Source organism: Typha angustifolia, chromosome 2, assembly GCF_048772165.1.
Source record: "Typha angustifolia cultivar Huaian chromosome 2, ASM4877216v1, whole genome shotgun sequence".
In the NCBI taxonomy this organism is placed as follows: domain Eukaryota; kingdom Viridiplantae; phylum Streptophyta; class Magnoliopsida; order Poales; family Typhaceae; genus Typha; species Typha angustifolia.
The window spans coordinates 9,284,682-9,308,849 of NC_133240.1; the positions used below are offsets into that span (position 1 = coordinate 9,284,682).

Genomic DNA, 24,168 nt, shown 5'->3' on the forward strand with positions numbered 1-24,168 from the left:
ATCTAATGGATCCAATCCAAATGAATATATTGCATTATTACACCAGCAAACAAACGCATGTTGTGGGCCATTGGGCCTTCAAAGTTGGCCTTTTATCATCAATTCCTATGAAATTAATATGTCAAAGTTGCTTATTATAGTTAGTTTGAATGGAATACAAGTACTATTCGCACTGCCTATTTACGGTAGTCTAGTCCACTCATAAGGTTTTTACGTTGGCCCATGCGTATATCTAGTGGGGTGCATTAATGGAAAACTATGATTCATTGATGTCAGACTTTTATACAGTGATTCACCGCAGCCCGACTCACGGACTCACAGATGCATATGAACGTATTGATTATATATCTATAATTGTATTAAAAAGTTAACATAAGAAACAAGACAATCAGATATACATGATTAATTTGTTAGCATGCATTTAATCATGTGTCTAAATTAACCCGTATAAAATTAATCCAAACCAAACCGTAATCTTATTATTAATTGAGTTCTCAACTTTTTTTTATTACCTGTATATAACTTTTGAACTAAGAAAAATAGTCATATACATATATCTCTCAATTAGAAAAAGAAAAATTAACTACGCGGACTCTCTAAGTTAAGAATGTTCTTAGTTTATCGGTTTACATGGTAACAAAAATATTCAGAGATATATATATATATATATATATATATATATATATATAAAAAGGGTTAGATATACATCAATATATTAATGGTACACATTCGGTGATTTCTATCATGCTCGGAAATAAAAAAACACAAGGAGACCATAAGATTTTAGTAAGTGCGATCGGTGCATTCAACGACGGCGAATCTAGACCGACCTACATTTTAATTTTCTAATTAAAATTAAATTAATACCATGACTCCATCCTCAGCACCTTGTTTGATGATAAAGGGCTCACCACAAAACTTCCCACATCTCTCGTACAATACGTTATTGTTGAATTTGATCATATTAAGCCATTAATTATTGTCGGATATTGACATTTAAATACGCACCACTCTTTATTTCATCTTTATTTTTCTTTTAAGCTGACACGTTTGCATAGATGATAAAGAAAAAAAAACTATCTATTTAATTGTGACGTAAATAATTATTCAGGATTTTATTTTTCTATGACAACCTTTACATCTGGCGATGATATCGCATTATGTGACTTGTTACTTCTTGCTTGTGATATATACCAATACCATAATTAAATATACGCATCCAAGTTGACTTTATACGTTTGAGAAGTTTATATTCTTTCTATATACTTCCACTTGTTGGATGTGAGATTCTATCTTTATTCATTACGTATTAACCCATCTATAATTATAGAAGAAATTTAATCCTAATTTAGATCCATATCATATATATATATATATAATATAATATAATATTCATTAAAAAAAAATCTTAGTCGGGTGTTTTTAATGATTAATAGAAAGGAAGAATCGTAGATTTTAAAAATATTATGAATAAATATTAAAATATTTTTAAAAGAAAAACTAAGACACGTCTGTCTACCTTTTGACTGAGAAAATTAAATCAAACCTTCGAAATAGCCTGGAATAAAAAAGAATCGAGCCTCAAAATCTTAAGATTCAAGATTTAAAACTGCTGTTGTTTAATTTTAAAGATTGTGTAATAATTTAAAATTTGAAATTGAAGAAATATTCCAATCTTAATCCGTGCCGTTGGTTGGTTGTTAATATTTTTATAACAAACTGAGGGCTCAATTGCTAAATAATAGAAGAAATAGGGCTTTATTTGAAATAGTCAAAGTATAAGGTGTCATTTGTAATGTCCTCAGAAATGAAAAACTATGTCCGTAGGGTTTAAAATGAAATATTCCTGGAAAAGAAGGTTGAGTGAATCCCAAACCGTCCAATCCGATCCTTCATAGGTCAGACCTCTTGGGAACGAATTAATAATTTATAGAAAGAACCCAAAAAGGTTCTCTTTTCTCTCATTCGAGCGAGAGAGAGAGAGAGAGAGAGAGAGAGAGAGAGAGAGAGAGAAGAATCTCGTCTTCGGGTATTCCTCTACCAGAGCAGAGAATACCCTGCGACCGAGAGGACAAGGGAGGAGAAAGAGAGAGAGAGAGATGGATCATGCTACTCTCGATGAGATAATACGGCGGCTGCTGGAAGTGAAAGGAGTCAGGCCCGGAAGACGGGCGCGGCCGCACCTCACGGAGGCGGAGATCAAGCAGCTGTGTGCAGACTCCAGGAGCATCTTCTTGAACCAGCCCAATCTACTGGAGCTTGATGCGCCGATCAAGATTTGTGGTAAATTTTTTACAACCTCTGAGAGATTTTTAGTGTTCTATGATTGGTTTGCGCAAGTTGGGATTTTGGAGTTGGGTTTTTGTTGGTTACTGATTTAATAAGTAGATGGTAATTGGTCAAAGAACATCTTGATTCTTCCTGTGCTATCTAATGGATTAGAACTTTGCAATCCGTAGACTTATTAGTTATTGGTATCTTCTATCATTCTCTGACTCTATAATTTTTATCTATTGGAACGAAGAAAAGTTAGCATTTGTATGGTAAATCTTAGTACCAAGCCCAGTGTAAGTGTAATTGCACTACATGTACTCTTTTTCTTCATTAACCAAATTATTAAGTTTTTTGTGATTCGTCCATTCTTTCCTTCTTTCTATGTTCCAAATCCATTCCTTGTTTATTTTCATCGACGAATACTATGTTTGCCAGATAACATTAACTATCTTCATAGTTGTTTGTCAACATTCAGGTTAACAGTAGATGTAGAACGCAAACTTCAACATAGACTTATTTGACTTACAAAATTTTCAAACTCCTTGAAGATGGTCTCCAATTTTTTTACATTGCATGGCTAGATGTAATAATACTGTGTAATCCGTAGCTAATATTCTATCAAGGTGCATGACTACATCAAGTCTTGTCCCATTTAGCAATTTCTTCGTCAAGCTGATTTCTGGCAGCTTTAGCTAATATCAGGGCTTTTAATGTCCCCATTAGCATAAAGAAATCGTCTTGGTAGCAACCACCAAACCAATAGAACAAAGGTTAGCTCCGCAGCTGGTCCACAGACTGTACATGGATTATTTTGTTTCGTTCAACTATAATCTAGAGAATTAGTCCTATCGAACTATCATATTTTTGCATTATCTTCTTTACCTCAATTATTGTATGATATGCAAAAGCTCAACTTGATGTAGGGCACCAGTTGCACATGTTGGACAAAATGTGTATTCTATGTACTAAGGTTTAGTGATAGTTTTTCAAGATTTCATTTTGGGCAACGTCATGATGGAAAGAGCTTAATTATTGAGTAAGCATAAGGACTTGGAGCATAAGGCAAGATTTGAATGTTTTATTGTAACCACTTAACCTGTTCCAGTTTAGTGTTCTTGTATCTTCAAGGAAGCCTTTACTCAAAAGATAAGCAGATATTAATTATCTTACCTCTACGAAATGATTTGAGATGTAATTCTTATTTGGTTTCACCGCCTTTCCATTCTTTGATAGCTCATCAAATATCTATTCCATTAGCAGAAATCTTTGCAGTGGTCATTCAGGCTGACTTAGATGTAGCTACTTAATTCTTGATGGAGCATCATCTCCACGATTCTGTTATCTATGCTCTGATCAAGGTGTTCTGAAGGGTAGTCTGAGTCGGTGTTTAGGCATCGAACACTTCTCTCTTTTTTCCCCAGTGTTTGTAAATATATTGATTTCTTCCAGAAAGCAGGTTCTTCCATACTTCTCAAAGATTAAATTGTCACTTTATCTTCGAGTGATATCTGTTTATGGTTACTCCATTTGGTGTAGAATACTGAGTAAACTAAGTTAATTCTTGCACTTTCTTTTGGTCTTTATCTTACTTCTATGCTTTCTTTGGGCTCACAGGTGATATTCATGGACAGTATTCTGATCTTCTAAGGCTGTTTGAGTATGGTGGATTTCCACCTGAATCTAATTACCTTTTCTTGGGGGATTATGTGGATCGAGGGAAGCAAAGCCTAGAGACAATATGCCTTCTTTTAGCATATAAAATCAGATATCCTGACAAGTTCTTTCTCCTACGGGGAAACCATGAGTCTGCGTCCATAAACCGTATCTATGGGTTCTATGATGAGTGTAAACGCAGATTCAATTCAAAGCTCTGGAAAGTCTTCACAGATTGCTTTAACTGCCTACCTGTTGCAGCTCTAATTGACGGCAAGATTCTTTGCATGCATGGTGGTCTTTCTCCAGAGTTGAACAACTTGGATCAAATACGTAACTTGGCACGCCCTACTGATGTGCCAGACACTGGCTTGTTATGTGATCTTCTTTGGTCAGATCCTAGTAAAAATATTCAGGGATGGGGAGATAATGACAGAGGGGTTTCATATACCTTTGGGACTGATACGGTGAATAACTTCCTTGTAAAGCATAATTTAGACCTCATATGCCGTGCTCATCAGGTTTTGCACGAAACACTGCTTTTCACATTGTAGCCCTGAAATAAATTTAGTTCTTTATTAACTATGGTTTTATTGCTTTTAGGTGGTTGAGGATGGCTATCAGTTCTTTGCTAACAGGGAACTTGTTACAATATTCTCAGCACCTAATTACTGTGGTGAGTTCAACAATGATGGTGCAATGATGAGTGTAGACTCGACCCTTATGTGCTCTTTCCAAATACTAAAGCCTGCAGAATCTAGAGCAAAGTATCATTGGTACCACAACTTCAGCTAAATCTGGAACCCCTCTCTACCAGGTACTTAAGTGCTATGCAACTTTTTGTGAAACACCTGGAGACATAAGTGCTAAGGAAGGAAACCAATAACATACCCTTACTCTTTTGCTTTGCTTTCTCTAGTTTTCAGCTGGTTCTTTAGAAACAACTGAGGCAGGGCCGCCAGCTCATATAGCCAACTTGGGCACACCCAGTGGGTGAAAATATTGAGCACTATATTGTAATGTATATAGGTTTATGCTTCGATATTGTAATGTATATAGGTTTATGCTTCAAACTAAGGCCCTTGGGTTGCATGCTCCTATTTCCAGCTTTAGGCACTCCTGTTATTTGAAACCATTGAATGTCTTTCATGCATTAATCTTTTGAGTATAGATAATACAATTGTATTATTTCAAGTAATATTGCCAAAAATGGAATTACAATAACGAGTCCACATAGATGAGTATTTAAGATTCTCCGTAAAAATAAAATTGATGATATAATTGGTTTATATGCCCCATAATGCTTTAACAAGATCTCTGTGCCTTTCCTTTGAGCTGCCTTTCTTTGGTGCAGAAGCATGAAAGCTAGCGATTGAGTTGGGGCCTTTTAAACCTGTTTGAGCCCAACCACCAAATTCTCGCAATCCGAAGCAAGCTATCTGATGTGGAACACTTCCTGATCCCTTTATGTACATCAATTATTTCTCAGCATTGGAATGAATTATTTTGGTTTCACTCTAGTGAATCTGGTTGAATATGTGACTTTGGCCATTAATCGAAATGCAAAAAAATCTCTTTAGGAGAAGTTAGCAGAACATTTAAAAGTTTCTTAAACAATATTGTGACACACGATGATATTCTATATATGTTTAGCATGCTATTCTCTGATTACTGCTTAGCTTGTTTGTGTGACTTGAAGTTGCTACTCTCCTGTGAATGGTTTACTAGTTGCAGTCTCTCTCTCTCTCTCTCTCTCTCTCTCTGAGTGGCTTTGCTGACGTCCAACATGATAAGCTTTGCATTCATTCGAACATCTGGGAGGCAAATCTTGATTCCCTTCATGTTTCCAAGGAACACAAGACCTCGTGTCCACCTTTGCAAACTTTTGGTTGGTGAACAACCCACTTACCATACAAAGTAGGATGGTGGAAGAAGGATCTCTGATGGCCATCAAACCCTCACTTTTACTCCTAAGTTAGTCTTGACCCACTAACACTATCGAGTGAATCTTATTCCATCTTTGATTTGTTTACTGGTGGAGGAGATGTGGGCCTCTCATTGTTGGCAAACAGAATCAGCAATCTCTAATGGTGGCGTTGTTGGTTCCACTTTTAGTCGAACCACATTTCATTTCATGGAGACCTCTCTCTCTCTCTCTCTCTCTCTCTCTCTCTATATATATATATATATATATTGTGCTGAGAGGAATAAATCCAATCTATACAACCTCTTGGACATAGACAAAGGGGAAATCAGGAGGAAAATTTTTGTGGCGTCTCGTTGCAGTTGCTATAATACTGAAGCACATTCTGGGGCTATGAATTAAAGCAAAGCCTCTCACCCAATGACGAACATTCTCATGTTTATATTAGTGGGAATTATTTACGACTAACTTTGTAGGAGTGTTAAAATTTCCCAAGTTTCACACCTATTAACCTTCTGACTTTATCCAACATAAGGAGAGAATCTGATTAAAATCAAATATCTATCTATCTATCTATCTCATATATATTTATTGAGAAAAGCAAATTAAAATAAAAATTCTCTCACATATTCTTTTTATATTATCCGAAATAAGGAGATAAAATCTGGTTCAAATTAAATTCCACTCTCCCATATATATCTTTTGAGATAATCTAATTATGATAAGATCTCTTAATATCTGAGTTAAATTGCACTCTCTATTGTGTGTACTTTAAATATGATCTAAAAATAAGTTGTTAAATATCCAATATCACCTAGAGAAATAATAGGAAATGAAGATTAAATCGTTTTTTTAGGAGTACAATTCATTTGAAATTCCATTTATACTCTTAACTGTATTAAGGCTCGATCCTAATTTCATGCCAAATGTTAAGCATATTAAGAGGGTATGGAGGAAGAGCTTTCTTAGTAATATCATGAGAATATTCCTCGAGTAGATACCAAAACCCTCCACTTTTTGATCTTTATATGTAGCCTTCTCTATTCTCTTCTCTCTCTATCTCTCCTCCTTTGAGACCTTTTCTAACTCTCCTTCGTTTTCCGCGGAAGAGAGAAAGGTGATATGTCAATTGCTCTCTTATCATTATTATTATTTCTTTTTGGTTTGCCGTCAATTTATATATAAAAACTAAACTTGTTAATTTCTTGTAATTAGAGAAGAGAGAAGAAATGGCCGGAGAGCAGTTGCAGGTGTTGAACGCCCTCGACGTGGCGAAGACCCAATGGTACCACTTCACGGCGATCGTCGTCGCTGGCATGGGCTTCTTCACCGATGCCTACGACCTCTTCTGCATCTCCCTCGTCACCAAGCTCCTTGGCCGGATCTACTACCACGTCGATGGCTCCCCGACCCCGGGCTCCCTCCCACCGCATGTCTCCGCCGCGGTCAACGGCGTCGCCTTCGTGGGCACCCTCTCAGGCCAGCTCTTCTTCGGCTGGCTCGGGGACAAGCTCGGCCGGAAGAAGGTCTACGGCATGACGCTGATGCTGATGGTTCTCTGCTCCGTCGCCTCCGGCCTCTCGTTCTCCAGCACCCCGACGAGCGTCATGGCCACGCTCTGCTTCTTCCGCTTCTGGCTTGGCTTCGGCATCGGTGGCGACTACCCGCTCTCCGCCACCATCATGTCGGAGTACGCCAACAAGAAGACCCGCGGCGCCTTCATCGCCGCGGTGTTCGCCATGCAGGGCTTCGGCATCCTCGCAGGCGGCCTCACCGCCATCGTCATCTCGGCCGCCTTCAAAGCCCGCTTCCCAGCGCCTGCTTACGCTGTCGACCCGGTCGGCTCCACGGTCCCACAAGCCGACTACGTGTGGCGCTTAATCCTCATGCTCGGTGCGGTCCCAGCCGCGGTGACCTACTACTGGCGCGCCAAGATGCCGGAGACCGCGCGATACACGGCGCTCGTCGCGAAGAACGCCAAGAAGGCCGCCGCCGATATGTCGAAGGTGCTACAAGTCGAGATCACGGAGGAGCAAGCGAGGGTCGAGGAATCGAACGAAACAGAAGCGGCCAACTCGTTCGGGCTCTTCTCACACGAGTTCCTCAGACGCCACGGGCTTCACCTCCTCGGCACGGCCACCACGTGGCTCCTCCTCGACATCGCCTTCTACTCCCAGAACTTGTTCCAAAAGGACATCTTTAGCGCGATCGGGTGGATCCCGAAGGCGGCGACGATGAGCGCGCTCGATGAACTCTACCGCATTTCGCGGGCGCAGGCTCTCATCGCGCTCTGCGGCACCGTGCCCGGCTACTGGTTTACCGTCGCGCTCATCGACGTCATCGGGCGGTTCACCATCCAGATCCTCGGCTTCGCCATGATGACGGTGTTCATGCTCGGCCTCGCCATCCCATACCACCATTGGACCACCGACGGGAACCACATCGGGTTCATTGTGATGTACGGCTTCACCTTCTTCTTCGCGAATTTTGGGCCGAACAGTACCACCTTCATCGTGCCGGCGGAGATATTCCCGGCGAGGTTGAGATCAACGTGCCACGGGATATCAGCGGCGTCCGGGAAGCTCGGGGCGATTATCGGGTCGTTCGGGTTCTTGTACCTCGCGCAGAACCCGGATCCGGCGAAGGCTGACCACGGCTACCCGCCAGGGATTGGGGTGAGGAACTCGCTCTTCTTGCTCGCCGGATGTAACTTCTTGGGACTCATTCTGACCTTCCTCGTGCCGGAGTCGAAGGGGAAGTCGCTGGAGGAGATGTCGGGGGAGAACGAGGAAGACGGCGATGCGGCGGCCGGTACGGCCAGTAACAATCGAACCGTCCCTGTTTGATTAATATGATCAAGATATCTTGAACGAGAGCAAGCTACGTGAGGCTTTCAAATCTTCGCTTTTGTAATTTGTTTCTCTTTTGTCTTTTCTTGAATTCATGTTAAATGTCTCAATGGTTGGTTAGTTGTTCTTGATTTTTGGACTTAATTATAAGTAAAAGTATTAGTATTACTTATGCTAATTGTTTCTTTGGTTGAGGAGTTAAAGAGCGGAACTGATCAATTGTGAAACATGGACATGGGAAAGCTCCAAAGGAGCACTTTATTATTCCGGGACCAGGTGACATGACTAAAGCTCAATTGCGATCTTAGCTTCGGCCTACGTGTCGGGGAATTTTTTTTCGGTTTCAAGGATTCTTCCTTTGTGCTTTCCTTGGAACAAAGGTAAACAGAGCCCTTTATGCGGCCTTTTTAAGGAGAATATTCTTGCGTCTTCCGGAATATGCTGGCATTAATTGGTGGCGGTGAAAAGATTGCGGCCTCTAATGACCCGGGGGGTGAGTTCATAAATATATAATCTATTGTTGGGCTCCTAATCCTGGTCGACTCAACCCACTCAGACGCCATCTCTTTTCGTGAGTCAAGTAAAGTTTTTTTTTTTTTAACCAAAAAAGAAGAAGAAGAAGAAGAAATTCAACTTAATGGGCTGGGACGGGCTAGAAATCTATTGAACTCACGATCATAAGATTAAATCCGAGCAGTACTTTTTAGATGTTCTGAGTTTGTTCGCTTTTATAATCCAGAGGCACATTGGCTACTCTTTTAGCTTATACTCCCTTAAATCCAACCTTTGAACTGCTACGATGACATACAACGTTAGAATAAACAACAAAAGAAAGGACTGCAAAAGCCCACCAAATTTATTTGGGCATTTCAAGCCACCCACAACCTAAGAAAAAACTCTACACACACAGCTCGAACAATTCCAATAACAACGTCACATTTACGTATTAATTGCGTCACACACCACACCCTTTTAATAAGGCAAACAAACTAATAAATAAGCTGTCGATTCTGTACTCTATTGACTGCCGTCGTACAACTTTTTCCTTCTATCCGATCTCCGAATACGAATACCATGTACAGAATAAACAAAAGAATAGTATTCCCTATTCCACTTTAGTCGACGTCTGAGGTGCATTAATTCTGGTTCACTATTCGAATACCGTCATAAACCCGGTCACCGAGGCGCAATGGACAAGGATATCTCGGTCGGGAGACTGAGCTTATCCATCCACGCATTCGAGTCGAGGAATAGCTTCGATATCTTGGCCGCCACCCACGTCATATCCGGCCTCTTATCGGGCTCCGGATCCATGCAGTGGAGCGCCACCGCGATAAGTTCCTCCGCCGCCTCCACCGGAAACGAGTCTCGCAACCGCCGGTCAACCCACTGCCTCACCCTTCCCGCTTCGACTGCAGCCGTCGCTGTCTCGATTAGCGAAATCCTCTCGGACTCTTTGCTTTGTTCGTCAAACCGGTATTTGATAGGTTCCTCGCCGGAGATGATCTCGAGGAGCACGACGCCGAAGGCGTACACGTCGGATCGCGGGGACACTTCCCCGCTGGCGATCACCTCCGGTGCCATGTAACCCCTCGACCCCTCGATCTTCCTTCGCCGGCTGCTCGATCTCTTTAAATCCGGCTCGCGGGAGCGGACCTCCCCGGCGAGATCGGCCGCACCGAAGTGGCAGATCTTGGCGCGGTGGCCGGGATCGGTGATGATGATGCCGGAGCTCTTGATCCGGTTGTGGATGGTGTTAGACTGGTGGTGGATGTACTCGAGGCCGTCGGCGATGTCAGCAGCGATCTGGATCCTGGAGATCCAGATGGAGAGAGGGGTGAAGCTAGCGTTCCGACTGTTGCGGAGGCAGTCGGCGAGGGAGGCGCCTGGGCAGAACTCGTACGCCAGGTAGAGGTGCTCGTCCCCGGCGAGGGAGGCGCCGATGAGGCGGAGGAGACTGGAGTGGTTGCCCTTGGCGAGGCGCGAGAAGCGGTGGGGGATATCAGCGGGGTCGCCGGAGATGAAGCGGCTACGGTAGACTGTGGCGTCGCGGCCGCGGAGCACGCAGCGCCATGAGGAGGAGGAAAGGGCGTTGGATCGGAATTGGTTGGTAGCGGCAGAGATCTCGGAGTAGTGGTAGAACACGGCAGCTTCGGGAAGGGACTCTCGGACGGCGACGAGGGAGGCGCGAGACTTAGGAGTGGAAGCAGAGGCGGAAGAGGAGTTGGTGGATGTGGAGAAGCCGGCGGCGGCGGCGGTGGTGGGGTAGGAGGAGGAGGCGAAGAGGTTGGAGGAGGAAGACTTCGTACGGGATCTGGGAGTGGACGCAGCGGCGGAGGATTTGGTCTTGCACATTAGATGAGGGGTAAGCGATGAGGAATGAGAAACCATTAGAATCGTGGATACGAGAAATTTAGGTCAGAATTAGGGGTTTAACGGAGAAGAAGTGTGGAGGAGGAGGAAACGAAAAGGGACATTGTAATCGGGAAGGAGGGAGTTGCGCAAGGTACACGTCTCCATGATTTTTTGGATTTGAATTTGAATTTAATCAGAGCTTCGCCAAAATTTGGGAAAACTAATTCGGACCAGACTCTATTAAATATTATGATACCATACTAAACTAAATAAAAATAAAAATAAAAAAGAGAAGGAAAAATGTAGCTATCTTCAGTCCTCGCAAAAAAACTTTTGTGATTATTAGAACCGGCAAGGAAACAGGCGTTTAGTCAAGGGGATTGGTTAAAACTGAATCATGGATAAGATGATAGGAGTAGAAAAGACAAGATAACTCTACATTAGTTTTATAATTTAATTATATTTATATATATATTTTTACTTTGTAATAATGAATTCTAACCGTGGATAGCAATGTTATTAATCTAAATGATACACTTAGGAGAGAATTCTATAAAATTTATTTATCGAATTCTGAACAATGGAAGTATTATCTCTCACTCATTTCCTCAAAATCTAGAAATTGAAAATATATTTAAACATTCCAGATCTTTTGTGCTGGTATGTCAGAATAATGAATTAATAAAAATAATCTGCAACATAGAGGATTGAGTGAAATTACTATCTATATTTTTTATGGCTACGGGGAGTTTGTGAACTACCTTTTTTATGAGATTTCATATGTGAAGAAGCTTATTGAAATAGTAGCTATTGCTAAAAGAATTAAGTAGTACATCTAAACATGTTAAGTACTAATTTTTTAGTCAAAAATTATATTAGAAGGAGGAACTAAATAAGTTGACTCTTGTTTGAGTTTCGGCTTCCATGTTTGGTTGGACATAAATAATAGAGTGCTAATTGATCAATCCAAGGTTGTGGAAGAATTCAAGCATAAAATATCATCTTTATTCTTGTGCTAGTAAAGTTGTAAGGTAAGGAGATAATAAAAAAAAAGGCTAAGAAGATGAATTAGTTAATGGAGATGAAAGATGGCTAATGGATGGTGACTTGTCCTTTCGAGGAGGGTGTTGCTTAAGAACTCTCGTATTGATTTGGAAGTTGCTTTCTTGAATCTCCCGATAGCAATATAATTGTAGCTCAAAACAGTAGGTCTTTAGGTTGCTTGGTTTAGTTTATATTCAAACGATGAATTTTTATTTTGTGAGTCGTGAATTAACCACTGTTTAGTTGTGAACTTTGGTTGTTAGTTATATACCACGACAGTAAGAGCAGAGAGATATGCTGGTTTTTGTGTGGTCATAGGTTGAATAAATAAATTGAGATAATTACTTCATGATATAATACCTTTATTTGTTGTAATAAAACATAGCATTAGCAACTTTTGCTAAAATAAATAAATAACTAATAGATTTTAATGTATACCGCATATATAAATTGAATGCATTTTATTATAACAAAAAATATATACTTAATTATATAGACTAAATTAAATTATAAAAAGAACCCCTTATGTTCTACTCTATCTACATTTATTCCGATTATCTCTCTGGGTCTCTCCTTCATGTCAATCTAATACTTGACTCCATCTCAATTTCTATCCTGATGGGATTTGGATTCTTGTAATTATACAGCGGCAAACTGGGTCATGTAAGTTAACCGGAATCTTCTTCGGGGTCCACCGGAGAATAAAAAATGAGAGCCGGTGGAAAATTGATTCACTTGTGATTTATTGACATGTTTAGGTCCATTGGATATTAAATTTTTTTTCTCAGTCATTAAAATAGTCACATTACTAACTATCAGGAGTACGTCACTCACTGACGCCAAACTCTTGTCATAATATATTAACCGAAGACTTTTATGTAATAGTGTGACAGATTCTGGTGGGTAGATGGGTAATAAATAACCAGCGAGATTACTCGTGGTTCATTTTCACCGTATTAAAAAGGGTATAGTGTATGGTGGAATAGAGAAGGGGGTGAATTATGCTGTTACTCAACACTTAAATAGGAGAAATCTATTTTAACATACATACATGTGAATTAAAAGGGTGTCTTTTGTAAAACTAACTTCAATCTACTAGCCTTACATACTCCAATAGGCCCAAAAAGCCTAAACACCATTTATTTGTATCCGGATCCGGATCCGGACCCGTATCCGGTAAGAGAACTCGGATCTATAAGTGGCGGCTATTAGGGATACGGGTTTCTCTCCTCTCTTTCGCTTCTTGCTTCTTCTCCAAGGAATTCTATCGAAGTCCTCTTCCATGGCTGCTGCACGCTTGCTGCAGAGGCGGCTTGCCTCTATCCTCCACAGAGATCGACCCCAATACTTCATTTCGCGAGGTTGGTTTACTCCCTCCCACCTGTGTTGATTTGGGGTTTTTGCTTCGTTCTTCATGTTATATGCTTTTACTTTTGGTAGTGATGTTTCTATTGGATGGAAAAACAAACGAAAGAACTGGAGAATAAGATTTTCTATTATTTTTTAATTTTTATTATTGATGGGTTATTGTTGGAATCAATTATGCAAGCATAACAATTTGGTCATGTACAATCTTGTCAAGCTTTTGCAAGTATTGAAGGTTGTAACTTGGATTAGGTGGGCACTTAGCCTGCACTTTAAATGTCTGGGCCTAACAATTCCTGAAAAGCAAAGAGTTTGGACAGTACTTCTGCCTTATGTAGGCTAGGTTTGTTTGTTATGAGATTTTTCAAGAATAAGTTCCTTAGAAACATACTTGTCTACTTTATTTGTGGGGTACTACTATGTTAGAGAAAATTTACATGTTACCATTTGTCCCAATAAAATCGTATAGGAGTGAGGGCAATTATTAATTGAAGTTGTTTGGATATTGATCCAAAAGGATCCCTGAGGTACATATTGAAGATGTCATTGTCACACATGCTTACCAAAATTGTTGATTTTTGAATAACATATGGTAGTGTGATATCCAATATGATAGTGGTGATCTCATCACCAAAGAGAATCAGGCTCTCTGTAGATTTTGCTTTGTTTTTTTAATGCTCTGTTGTGTCTTGTTGGATGGCGATTAATGCCTATTAAAGATCTTGTTAGTTATTTGAATCATTGGGGAAACTTTTTTTTTGCTTTTTTCTGGTAGGAGAGAACATTTCAGCATCAAAGATGAACTTTACCTAAATGTTTGAACATATAAAATAAAAGTTGTTTGTTGTCTTGCATCATATGTCACTACTGAATGATGAACTGGTTGGACTTGCATGGTAGCTGATATCCTTCTTGAAGTTCATCTAAACATCTATCTACATCGTGGGCAGATATACGTCAAACTGATCATCCTGGGAATATCCTTTGCTTGCCATTCTATCTACCCATGGCCTGCCAGAGGATCATTTATTCTTTTCTTCTTCTTTTTTTCTTCTATCAAACTACTTTAAAGATGAAGGATGAAATTAGGATCAAACAAGGAGGAAAAGAACTCTTTATGTTCAAATAAAATTTATAAAGAGACAAATTGAAATAAAGCCCTTTGATGAAATCATATGTAATTTCCATGTGTAGTGGAACTCCTTAGAGGATTCCTAGTTATAGTTTACTGCTTAAACATACTGCTACAGGCAAGACTTTAAATTATCTCAATTTAAGTAAATTTTGAATATTAAAGCTGTGATTTATAACATATGTATGCCACTTTTTTTTAAGAGAATTTGATTGATGATGCTTCCATTATCCTTTCTAAGTTAATGTGAGATGGCCACATTATTGTTTGTAAAGAAAATGAGCTCCACATCCTTATGTAGTGGAACACTTTCGAGGTTTTCTAATTTTAGTTTACTGCTTAACATACTGCTACAGGCAAGACTTTGAATTATCTTATTTTAAGTAAAATTTGAATGTTAAAGTCATGATTTTTTATAACTTATGTCTGCCACTATTTTTAAGAGAATTTGATCAATGACGCTTCCATTATCCTTTCTATTTTTTTTTTTTTTTTTTGACAAAAGGCAAAAAGCCAAACCTTTCTAAGTTAATGTTAAATGGCCACATTATTGTTGGTCAAGAAAATGAGCTTCAGATCCTCTAGTGAGTTTCATGATACAAAGTTGATTCTTGTTTGATGCATATTTATCACTTTTCATCTTCCTTTAAAGTAGCCAGGCCTTCTTCTATGCAAAGTTGGTTTACCCCTCTAGGATAATGCAAGTCGCAGGACTTTTGAATTAAACACCCCGAACTCCTTTCATGTCCTGCTTGGTTTTCCTGGGTTTGCCTTCTTGTGTGGGCCTCTATAGAGACTGAGGAAATTACATTCAGGAAAAGCTCATAATAATGAATCATTTGTTGCAGGATTTCCATGGCCTTTGAATGTTACAAGAGGTATAAGAGGTACTCATATGAAGAAAGAAGTTAGTACAGATGAGGGTGTCGAGGACCCGAAATCTAGCTGGAATGATGAGAACCTGGTTTCTGGCTCAAGTGAAAGGGTTATCCCTACAGGGGAGTCCAATGTGAAATACACAGCTTTCTCAGATTTAAAAGCATCAAAAAGACATGATCTGGCTATGATCTTCACATGCAAAGTGTGTGAGACTAGGTCTGTGAAGACACTCTGCCGTGAATCATATGAAAAAGGAGTGGTGGTGGCTCGCTGCGGTGGTTGCAATAATCTCCATCTGATTGCAGACCGGCTTGGGTGGTTTGGAGAACCTGGAAGTGTAGAGGATCTTTTAGCAGCACGTGGAGAGGAGGTGAGGAGAGGTTCAGTAGATACGTTAAACCTCACATTAGATGATTTGGTTGGAAACAAGTCGTGATTACTTAAAGCCAGAGGAATTTTTTTCAAGGGACGCAGTTAAAATTTTTTAAGTACAAAGGGAAGGAAATTCTGTCTTGGCTTTGTACTGCATTCTGGGATGCAAACGTTGAAATGGAAGTTCAACTCTTACTTCATTGGGACGTTTGTTATTATTGTAAGACTACTACTGTATCAACCATATAACCTAATGGAAAGATTTTGTTTTGTGAGAAATTTCAAGGAGGCTGCTTACAACTGAGCATACCTATCTAGAGTATATACGCCTCTGTGTACAAAGCGTATCCTGGAAAAATTTGTGAAAAGCAAGCAGAAGCCTGTCAAGAAACAAGTAAAAGGACAAGGAGTTTAACATGAAATTTGTGATCCAGACATTAGCCTGCATGAGTGATGGAGAGGACACAGAAGAGCCAAATAATTTTTCCTATCAACTTTGTCTTCAGATGACCAATGTTACAATAGCGACAGCCACTGGAAATATTCCTCTGGAAATACCACATGCCAACCAAGATTCTCTCCTTTAAAGTGGGCCTTTGCCTCTCACCTATTTCTTTATGCTAATATTAGAGATCAACATATAATTTCCATCAGATTCAGTGATCTTTGTGAAGAAATGATATCAGCATTAGGCCTAGGATATGTGTGGATGGAAGAAGGTACATAAAATGTGAGGCTAACTTTTATGCTTTAGGCTAATGCATCTCATCCACAGAAAGAGATAGCACTGTGTAAAGGAACCGAAAGTTGGCCATCGGTGGAGTTCTTACTATAAAGAAAAGTGGGCAGTGTTCTCATCACAATCCCCCCCTTCCCTTAAGAGGTTGGCCCTTCAAAGTTCCCTATGCTTTTTCTATTTGAACTAAAATTACCTTTTCGATTTAGGAGATTACAACTAATTAATTTCGTACTAATCAAGAGTTGCTGGGAAATTTTTGCCAAAGTACCGACTAGTAGGAAAGGTCCAAAATAGACAGTACTGCTCGGGCTCGTGCCGTATTTGACCACGTCTGACCTCACGACGACCCATATTTGATGCCTCCCACCCACCCAACTATTTCCTGCTGCAGACCAAAATTAAGTGCTTCACCAGAAGAAAGAAAAAAACAACAACAAATGCAGTCAATTCACGCCATGCCGACGTTATTTTCGTTGCATAATTTCACATACGCCCCCAAACTATTAATAAATTTTTAATGTAGGGTGTTGTCTGCAAATTTCCCTCGATAAAGTTTCCACCCTTCTCTGGTGCGCGAGATCAGGGCCGTGAAAGAAGGGATCAGACGGTCCAGAATGGTCCTCCTGGTTTTGGGGCAAAAGAGGCCAAAGGACCTCGGGCCCCACGACTGACGACCGTCAGATGCGTAGCAGAGGGTGGAGATTCCCTCCGGCCCCTCCCGTGATATAAACAAACAGAGGAGCCGCGTCGTGGAGCGGGCTCTCCTCCACCATCACTCCCAGTTTGGAGCCCGCACCAGAGCATCTCCACCGTACACGCATCCATCGCCCTCGACGGCGATGATCGGGTACGGCCCGCTTACCGATGGACCCGTTCCGAGGCAAAGTGGAGAATAAAAGCAGGAGCCCTTATACAGTTATACCCCTTAAAATGCCTTAATTGGGAAAATGCTCCTCAAGCTAACTTTTAAGGGCTTAGATGCGAAAAGCCCGGGGGTGGGGGGGGGGGGGGGGGGGGGGGGGGTCTGCGCCGCTACGGTTTTGCTCAGGTCTTATTGAGCCCGTGACGTCCGCAAAGATTCCTCTCTCTCTCTCTCTCTCTTTATAACTATTTGTTTCTATCTCTTTCTCTTGAGTCGCGGTTATTTCTTGGCTCTCACTTTGCGAGCGAGCTCAATTCATTCCTCTGTGGCGTCTCGGAGCTGCTTTGTTATTTCTTCTATCTCTCTCTCGATAGAGATTCTCCTCTAGCTTTGCTTCGATCTGAAGTAAGTTCAACGGAATTTGGCCATCGTAGTGCTGTAATTTGATTCATTCTCGAATGGCGGGATTGATGTAATAATGCTGGATCTCGATGGATCATGAGTGGTTTTTTATTGACCGATCTTTGTCTAATATCGCTTATTGTGATTTTTTTTAAAATTTATAATTCGATCTTGGAGTAGCTTTACATTTAGTTTTGCTTCTTTCTTTTCCCCCCTAGAAGATTTTTTTTCTGTGATGTTTTCTTGTCTGGATGCAGTTATGGAGTTCGAATTGTAGCTGTGCTTCACTTCTAGATTAGTTATTAGTTCTGATGCGATCGTTGTCTGATGTGATGGTAGATTTGAACTTTGTGGAATGTAGCTTGTTTTGATTCCTCCCGATAGATGAGCCTCTAACTAGATCTGGAGAATTTGGAGAGTTCGGATGATCTGAAATGCTATCCGGTTGTATCACGATGCTAGTTTTCGTAGAGCTATATCATTTCATTGTTGAAATTAGTCATAGTGGTGTTCAAACATCGACATGGTGACATGCATCTCGAACAGATTCAGTTGCAGATGCAAAATTTGAGAGGAAATGCTTAGGAAATGTATAGTGGACCACTGGATCATGTTTAAGCTAATTCTTGATGCTTCTTTTGCAAAAAAGGCGAAAAGTGGATCAGTTTAGTTACCTTTTCCTGCTAGGCTTACCAGTTAAGCAATTAATATCCCTAGGTTTTCTTTTATGCATGTATTACCTTATTTTATTAACTTGATTGGTCATCTACTTTTCAAATATATAGGAAGGCTTTGTAGATGAATCCCTGATTTACGATCTTGGGTCTATCTATTTTATTCTTATAAACTATATTGGTAGATGGTGTAAGAAATATCAGCTCATAAAAATGTTATCTAATGATAGTGACTTTTAGGGAGATCAATGAATCATAGGGTTTCGAGTAATCTATTGATTCATTTTTTTATTATCATCCTAGTCACATGTATGTAACTCAGTATGACTTTCCTCTTATGGTGGAAATTCATGGATTTCATTTTCCCATATTTTGAAGCTAAATTTCATTTATGTCAGGGAATGATTCTGACTACACCAGATGGTGACTGAAAAGTAAACTTGATCAAGAATATAAAAAAGTTTGTCAGGGTTACTATCTAGTCTTTGCTGCACAAAATTATCCCCGAAGGGAGTAACTGCAGCTCATGATTATGTACGAGCAAGATCAAGATGTTCTTCAGTGGACATTTGACCCTTTTCCAGACCCATTTTCAAACTTTGCTTACTGTGGAGGAACTATTCAAAATGATACAAATTACTATGATAGCAGTTATGCTAGAGAAGGTAATTTTGCTATGAGACTATTGTCTTATTGAGAATGATGCAATTATTTCACATGCTACTCAAGAAGATTTTTCTGCAACTTGCTGTTGCAGAAGTATCTGGGTCTTCACAAGCCGATGAAGAACATATGCGCGTGTCCAGAATTGCAAATGATTGGTTTGGCCCATCTATGAGGAACTATAGTTCAGGTACTCAGATACTAAGAGTTTGCCTATCATAGTATATAGTTATCTCCTCTTGGACTCTTATTGTTTTTGTAATACGTTCCTATATTTAGGAATTGAAGGTGGTGATGAAGAGGCAGATGATATGGAACCCTCCAGTTCATGTTCAAGTCCTGGGGAAAATTCATACGAAGGAGAGGAATGGTCATTAGAGCTTGCAGATGATTTTTCTGAAATTGATGGTGAAGTGGGGAAAAGGTTGAATCAGATGGTTCCGATTCCCGTAAGTATTAGATATAGCATGGAACTCAAATTAAGAATGTCTTTCCCAACTATTAATTGCATAGAGAAATGTGAAAGATGCAAATTCGGTCTGTATGCTCATGAAAGCTATCATTTATCTGTCCACAGTCCTTATAATGTTCCCTGAGGACAGAGAACAACTTCTGTACTTTCTTTTCTTCATGTCATGTGATCATCTGGATAATATAATCTTTGATTTCTCAATTGTGATATGACATTTTAGAATGATTAATCTTCTTCTTCTTTTTTCCAATTACTATAGCTGAACTGTAATCACTATAATTTGTTACAGAATAATTTCTAGTACTGCAGCATCTACGCACATGCTGATACTTTATGCACCTTGTAGACTTTTGTTCTAAAATATGGATCGTGTACTTCCAGGTTCTAGATATCCTGTTATCGTGTTAACTACTCTGTGGTCCTATGGTGGTAATATTTCACTTCTGATCATATAAAATATCAGTTGTACATATCCTTCAACCTGCAGTATCCATCCCACTTCTATATATTTTATTCACTTCTGATAATCTTTACTATTGAATTTGCATATTTTCTGCAAAACACTAAATGCTTCTTTTGTTCAGCATGTTCCTAGGATCAATGGAGAAATTCCTTCTGTTGATGAAGCCACTTCAGATCATCAAAGGCTGATAGACAGGTATGACTTCTCATGACACGAACAGTTTAAAAGTAATTCCATAACAATCTCCTTAACTAGAAGTAAATATTTTATAGTCATACTCTACTGTTATTAGGAAGCTTGGCCTTTAGCTTCACAGTTTCTACAAGTTCTTAACTTTTGGATTTAGTTGGCCCTAGAATATTTAGGAAAATGGTAAGTTGAGGGAGACTTATGTCATTGCTTGGTGGTGGACATGCAGTTTTCTGTTTTTCATGAAGAAGACAAAGGTTGGATTCCTGTAAAGGAGTTCAAATTCTGGCAAAGATGATTTTGGCAAACATGGTCCAGAATTCAAAGTGAAATTCTTGGAATCTTTCATGTAATGGCATGTATGTCATAAGTCAGAGTTACTCTTCAAGTTGATATTTTAGGTCTTCAATTCTAGTTGAAGAATAAGAGCTAGATGCTTTCATCTGTTGATCCATTGATGATTATCATAAGATTTTACAATGGATACAATATTCAGCCTTTCCTTTTACTCGAAAAAATCAACCAGAAAAGTTTATAACTTCTGGCATCTAAAGGTAATGTGGAGCATATATATAAAATTATTGAGTTGTAATTGTCATGACTCTTTATATTGAGCGATTAGCAATAGATCAATACAGAACTAAATGAAAAGCTCAAACAATCCTCGATCAGGGCCTTTTGTGCCTGTCTTGTCTGACTATGATCTAACCAGTCATGGACTAAGTTTTGTCAGAAATTTTGGTTTTCAGAAAATTTTCCTCGGGTTAAGAGTTCCTTCAAGATCCAGGTATAACATGCCAATTTTCTAATGCTTCTCTGTGGATTCACTTATGAGAGTGATGACCTTAGCAAGCATTAACTGTATTCACCACAGTTACAGTTTTAGGAAGATCTGCTATTTGATTGGTTCATAAGGGAAGAAAGCTTTTCCTGAGTAACTAATACTGGTGATGGATTATTATATTGTTCTACCTAATATTTATATTATATATGCATTGGTACTTTAGTGCAGCTAGAAAGTGATATTGCCCTCAGCCCTTTACATAGAAATTGAGTTGTAAGGTTTTATCTAGTTTACCTCATATATCTAGGATGAAGATTGCAGATGTTGTTATGACCATCATTTAATGACTCAATCTCTGTTTATCCTTTCTGGATATTATTTTCTGATGTTATATACTACTTCTGTAGGTTACGATTGTATGATCTAGTTGAGCTTAAGGTCCAGGGAGATGGCAATTGTCAGGTTAGTTGCATGATCATTTCCTTTTGGTTATTATATGTGTATCATAGAGAACAATTATTAAAACCTGGAAACAAATTAAATGGTCATGGATAAATTTATGCATGCTTGGTCTGATAATAATTGCACTTTTCAAATTATAGATTACAAAGGAACAGTTTTGGATGTATATTAATACAACGATATAATACATGCTTTTATGAGCTCTTTTCTTGTTTTTCTTCACTTTCATTAGTCAAAAGCCGTTCTAGGTCTTGAAGTATACTGAAATAGTTCTGCTTAGCTGGTTTATTAGACAATGGTCTTTGAGAAATTATATTTCCAGCAAGGGTACTATTCAATCTTCCTATCTATTTCTTCTATTAATGATAACCTGCTGAAGTACTATCTCAATAGTCAATGGTCTTTCCTTTCCTTTTGATATATCTACACAGTCTTGAACTTTTAAGCCATAACAACAGTATGTATTTTCTGGCTTTCCATTTTCTGAAATGAAGTTTTTTTTTTCTGAAACTTCCGTTTCCTTTTTGGTCTCTCAAGTAACATGACTTCTCATATCCTTAAATTATGCAGTTTCGAGCACTATCTGATCAATTCTACCGTAGTCCTGAACATCACAAATTTGTCAGGCAGCAAGTAATTAATCAGGTCAGTTCTTCAGAGTCAGTACTGTAAGATTCTTATGCACATTTTCCATTATTACTTTTTTCTACTTTATTGTGAGTCTGAATTTGTCATGCTTAACTCTAACATACCCTCTCTTTCCAGCTTGAGTCTCATCCCGAGATCTACGAAGGATACGTTCCCATGGCATATGGTGACTATTTGAAAAAGCTCTCACAGTACGCTCTTTTTCTGTGAAATACTTGTATGATTCTGGTGCTGTTTGGAAATATGTTTTCATAATATATTAGTTGCATTCATGTAAAGCAGAAGTGGCGAGTGGGGTGATCATGTAACCTTACAGGCAGCTGCAGACTCGGTATGCTTTCTACTCTGTCTTAAGCCTAGAATTCCCCTTTCATATTCCTTAATGCAACCATATTCGTTACAATTAAACCTTGTTTACTTTAAGGAGGAAATCAGGAAACCCTTCCCTGCTGCCATATCCTGAAGCTTGTCGTAGTTTAGGCATGACTTGGTTGTGAGACTTATCTAATTTAATAGGTACAGGTAGAAAAAGATACTTTTGGGTTGCAGGAGATTTATGGCTTCATCCTCTTATTTCCAAGGCCTTCTATTTTGGACAAGATACTTCAATCTTAATAGTGTGCATTAGTAATTGTCGTTTGGCACCCAACATTAACTGTTGGTACCCTGCCTTGTTGTTTCTTTCAACTCTAGTCCTGCATTTCCTTGAAACTTTCCTGATAGCACCCTTGTTTAAGTTTAAGCCTAATCAGTATATCTAATCACATATTTGCATATTGATTACCTCTACTGCACTATCAAGTTGTTCTGTTCAATGAATATTTTTTCCTCCTATTGCACAACTTTCAGTAATTGGTAACATGTGTTTTCCCCCATGTAACTAATGTGCATATATACTGGGACCCTTGAATAATCTTTCATCTTATTGATCTTCTGCAGTATGGTGTCAAAATTTTTGTTATAACATCATTCAAAGATACTTGTTACATCGAAATCCTGCCAAACATTCAGAAGTCTAAGCGAGGTATGCTCCAACTGGTTGGTTTCAGCTGTATATTGTATTTGAGGCAGAACTAGCTAAACAATAACATCCCATAACATTTATATAGGCAGGATCTCCTTATGTGAAATCTGAAATTTGTAACACTTTGATGTGTGCACTTCCTTTTTGTAATATATGCTGCATAGTCTGAAAGCATAATTACCCCTATTCATTTCCATTTCTCTGCACAATCATCTAGTTCTAAAATAAGTTTCTATTTTGCAGTCATATTCTTGAGCTTCTGGGCAGAGGTACACTACAACTCAATATATCCTGAAGGGGGTGAGTAAAGAACTCAATCATATGTTCAAATTGAATAGTGTTACTGGTTGAATTGTAGAAAGCTGAACAGTGTGGTTCATGACATATGATTAATAGATAAAGTGACTCAGACTAGCTAATGTTGAGAGATATACTTAATGTCTGGTTGTCTAAAGCATGCTCTTGGCTACATTATTTGCAGATTTGCCAACCTCTCAAAGAAAGAAGAAGAAGAGGTGGTGGCACTTTGGAAATAAGCACTAAAGGATCAACAGAACCATAACAACAGCCTTTGCTTGTCTGATTTGCTGAGTGAGGCATATGCCCTCTGTTGTCCATTTTGTTCTGCATAAAGCTTGTTCATGCCTTATGGCACGCGGCCTTGACATTTATTTGTTGTTTCCATGAATGTTGTTTTGGTGATATTATATCTGCAAATGCATGAAGATGGCAATATATTTGGTATTGGCGTGGCCTGTGCCTTCTCTAATATCAGGATTTAAACGTGTATCAGGGTCCGAAAGTTCAACTATACAGCTGACCCATTTGTACTATAGTTATGTTTGACTAGAATTGGGTTGGGCTCAACTAGCTTTATCCTTTCTTCTGTCCGTATCGTACTCTTCCACTCTTTGCCTACTATCAACCAATGTCCTTGCA

The 24,168-nt window shown here is 39.3% G+C and overlaps 5 protein-coding genes across 6 annotated transcripts; 4 read left to right on the forward strand and 1 right to left on the reverse strand.

The window, feature by feature from the left end:
* The first annotated feature begins 1,957 nt into the window (after positions 1-1,957).
* LOC140769211 (serine/threonine-protein phosphatase PP1-like) lies at positions 1,958-5,598 on the forward strand. 2 transcript variants are annotated; one of them, XM_073109853.1, is made up of 4 exons: positions 1,958-2,283; positions 3,889-4,448; positions 4,531-4,744; positions 5,285-5,598. In XM_073109853.1, the coding sequence occupies exons 1-3, from the start codon at positions 2,100-2,102 to the stop codon at positions 4,720-4,722; spliced, it is 936 nt and encodes a 311-aa protein (XP_072965954.1). In that variant the 5' UTR covers positions 1,958-2,099; the 3' UTR covers positions 4,723-4,744; positions 5,285-5,598. The 2 variants fall into 2 exon arrangements, with proteins under 2 accessions (XP_072965954.1, XP_072965946.1); XM_073109845.1 differs by having other exon boundaries at positions 1,959-2,283; positions 5,282-5,598.
* A 1,229-nt stretch (positions 5,599-6,827) lies between these two features.
* LOC140769206 (inorganic phosphate transporter 1-6-like) lies at positions 6,828-8,829 on the forward strand. The gene is made up of 2 exons (XM_073109833.1): positions 6,828-6,968; positions 7,072-8,829. The coding sequence occupies exon 2, from the start codon at positions 7,081-7,083 to the stop codon at positions 8,695-8,697; it is 1,617 nt and encodes a 538-aa protein (XP_072965934.1). The 5' UTR covers positions 6,828-6,968; positions 7,072-7,080; the 3' UTR covers positions 8,698-8,829.
* A 1,047-nt stretch (positions 8,830-9,876) lies between these two features.
* LOC140774125 (lysM domain receptor-like kinase 3) lies at positions 9,877-12,415 on the reverse strand. The gene is made up of 2 exons (XM_073116991.1): positions 12,371-12,415; positions 9,877-10,893 (listed from the first exon to the last, which is right to left on the reverse strand). The coding sequence occupies exons 1-2, from the start codon at positions 12,413-12,415 to the stop codon at positions 9,877-9,879; spliced, it is 1,062 nt and encodes a 353-aa protein (XP_072973092.1).
* Positions 12,416-13,266: 851 nt separating this feature from the next.
* LOC140768296 (uncharacterized) lies at positions 13,267-16,126 on the forward strand. Its single transcript, XM_073108543.1, has 2 exons — positions 13,267-13,460; positions 15,445-16,126. The coding sequence occupies exons 1-2, from the start codon at positions 13,382-13,384 to the stop codon at positions 15,909-15,911; spliced, it is 546 nt and encodes a 181-aa protein (XP_072964644.1). The 5' UTR covers positions 13,267-13,381; the 3' UTR covers positions 15,912-16,126.
* Positions 16,127-17,637: 1,511 nt separating this feature from the next.
* On the forward strand, positions 17,638-24,062 carry LOC140777314 (OVARIAN TUMOR DOMAIN-containing deubiquitinating enzyme 12-like). Its single transcript, XM_073121348.1, has 12 exons — positions 17,638-17,853; positions 18,923-19,189; positions 19,282-19,377; positions 19,467-19,636; positions 20,244-20,317; positions 21,503-21,557; positions 22,128-22,202; positions 22,323-22,396; positions 22,488-22,536; positions 23,145-23,229; positions 23,473-23,529; positions 23,711-24,062. The coding sequence occupies exons 2-12, from the start codon at positions 19,051-19,053 to the stop codon at positions 23,770-23,772; spliced, it is 936 nt and encodes a 311-aa protein (XP_072977449.1). The 5' UTR covers positions 17,638-17,853; positions 18,923-19,050; the 3' UTR covers positions 23,773-24,062.
* The last annotated feature ends 106 nt before the right edge of the window (positions 24,063-24,168 follow it).

What these genes read in the sequence shown, in the direction of transcription:
- LOC140774125 (XM_073116991.1), bottom strand. Translation starts at nt 12,415, where the DNA reads ATGACCACACAAAAACCAGCATATCTCTCTGCTCTTACTGTCGTG. An exon ending in TCTCTGCTCTTACTGTCGTG is followed by an intron (nt 10,894 to 12,370) that starts GTATATAACTAA and finishes TCCACTCCTAAG; the next exon opens with TCTCGCGCCTCCCTCGTCGC.
- LOC140769211 (XM_073109853.1), top strand. Translation starts at nt 2,100, where the DNA reads ATGGATCATGCTACTCTCGATGAGATAATACGGCGGCTGCTGGAAGTG. An exon ending in TGCGCCGATCAAGATTTGTG is followed by an intron (nt 2,284 to 3,888) that starts GTAAATTTTTTA and finishes TTGGGCTCACAG; the next exon opens with GTGATATTCATGGACAGTAT. An exon ending in TCATATGCCGTGCTCATCAG is followed by an intron (nt 4,449 to 4,530) that starts GTTTTGCACGAA and finishes TATTGCTTTTAG; the next exon opens with GTGGTTGAGGATGGCTATCA.
- LOC140769206 (XM_073109833.1), top strand. Translation starts at nt 7,081, where the DNA reads ATGGCCGGAGAGCAGTTGCAGGTGTTGAACGCCCTCGACGTGGCGAAG.
- LOC140768296 (XM_073108543.1), top strand. Translation starts at nt 13,382, where the DNA reads ATGGCTGCTGCACGCTTGCTGCAGAGGCGGCTTGCCTCTATCCTCCAC. An exon ending in CCAATACTTCATTTCGCGAG is followed by an intron (nt 13,461 to 15,444) that starts GTTGGTTTACTC and finishes CATTTGTTGCAG; the next exon opens with GATTTCCATGGCCTTTGAAT.
- LOC140777314 (XM_073121348.1), top strand. Translation starts at nt 19,051, where the DNA reads ATGATTATGTACGAGCAAGATCAAGATGTTCTTCAGTGGACATTTGAC. An exon ending in CATCAAAGGCTGATAGACAG is followed by an intron (nt 20,318 to 21,502) that starts GTATGACTTCTC and finishes CTACTTCTGTAG; the next exon opens with GTTACGATTGTATGATCTAG. An exon ending in TATTTGAAAAAGCTCTCACA is followed by an intron (nt 22,397 to 22,487) that starts GTACGCTCTTTT and finishes CATGTAAAGCAG; the next exon opens with AAGTGGCGAGTGGGGTGATC.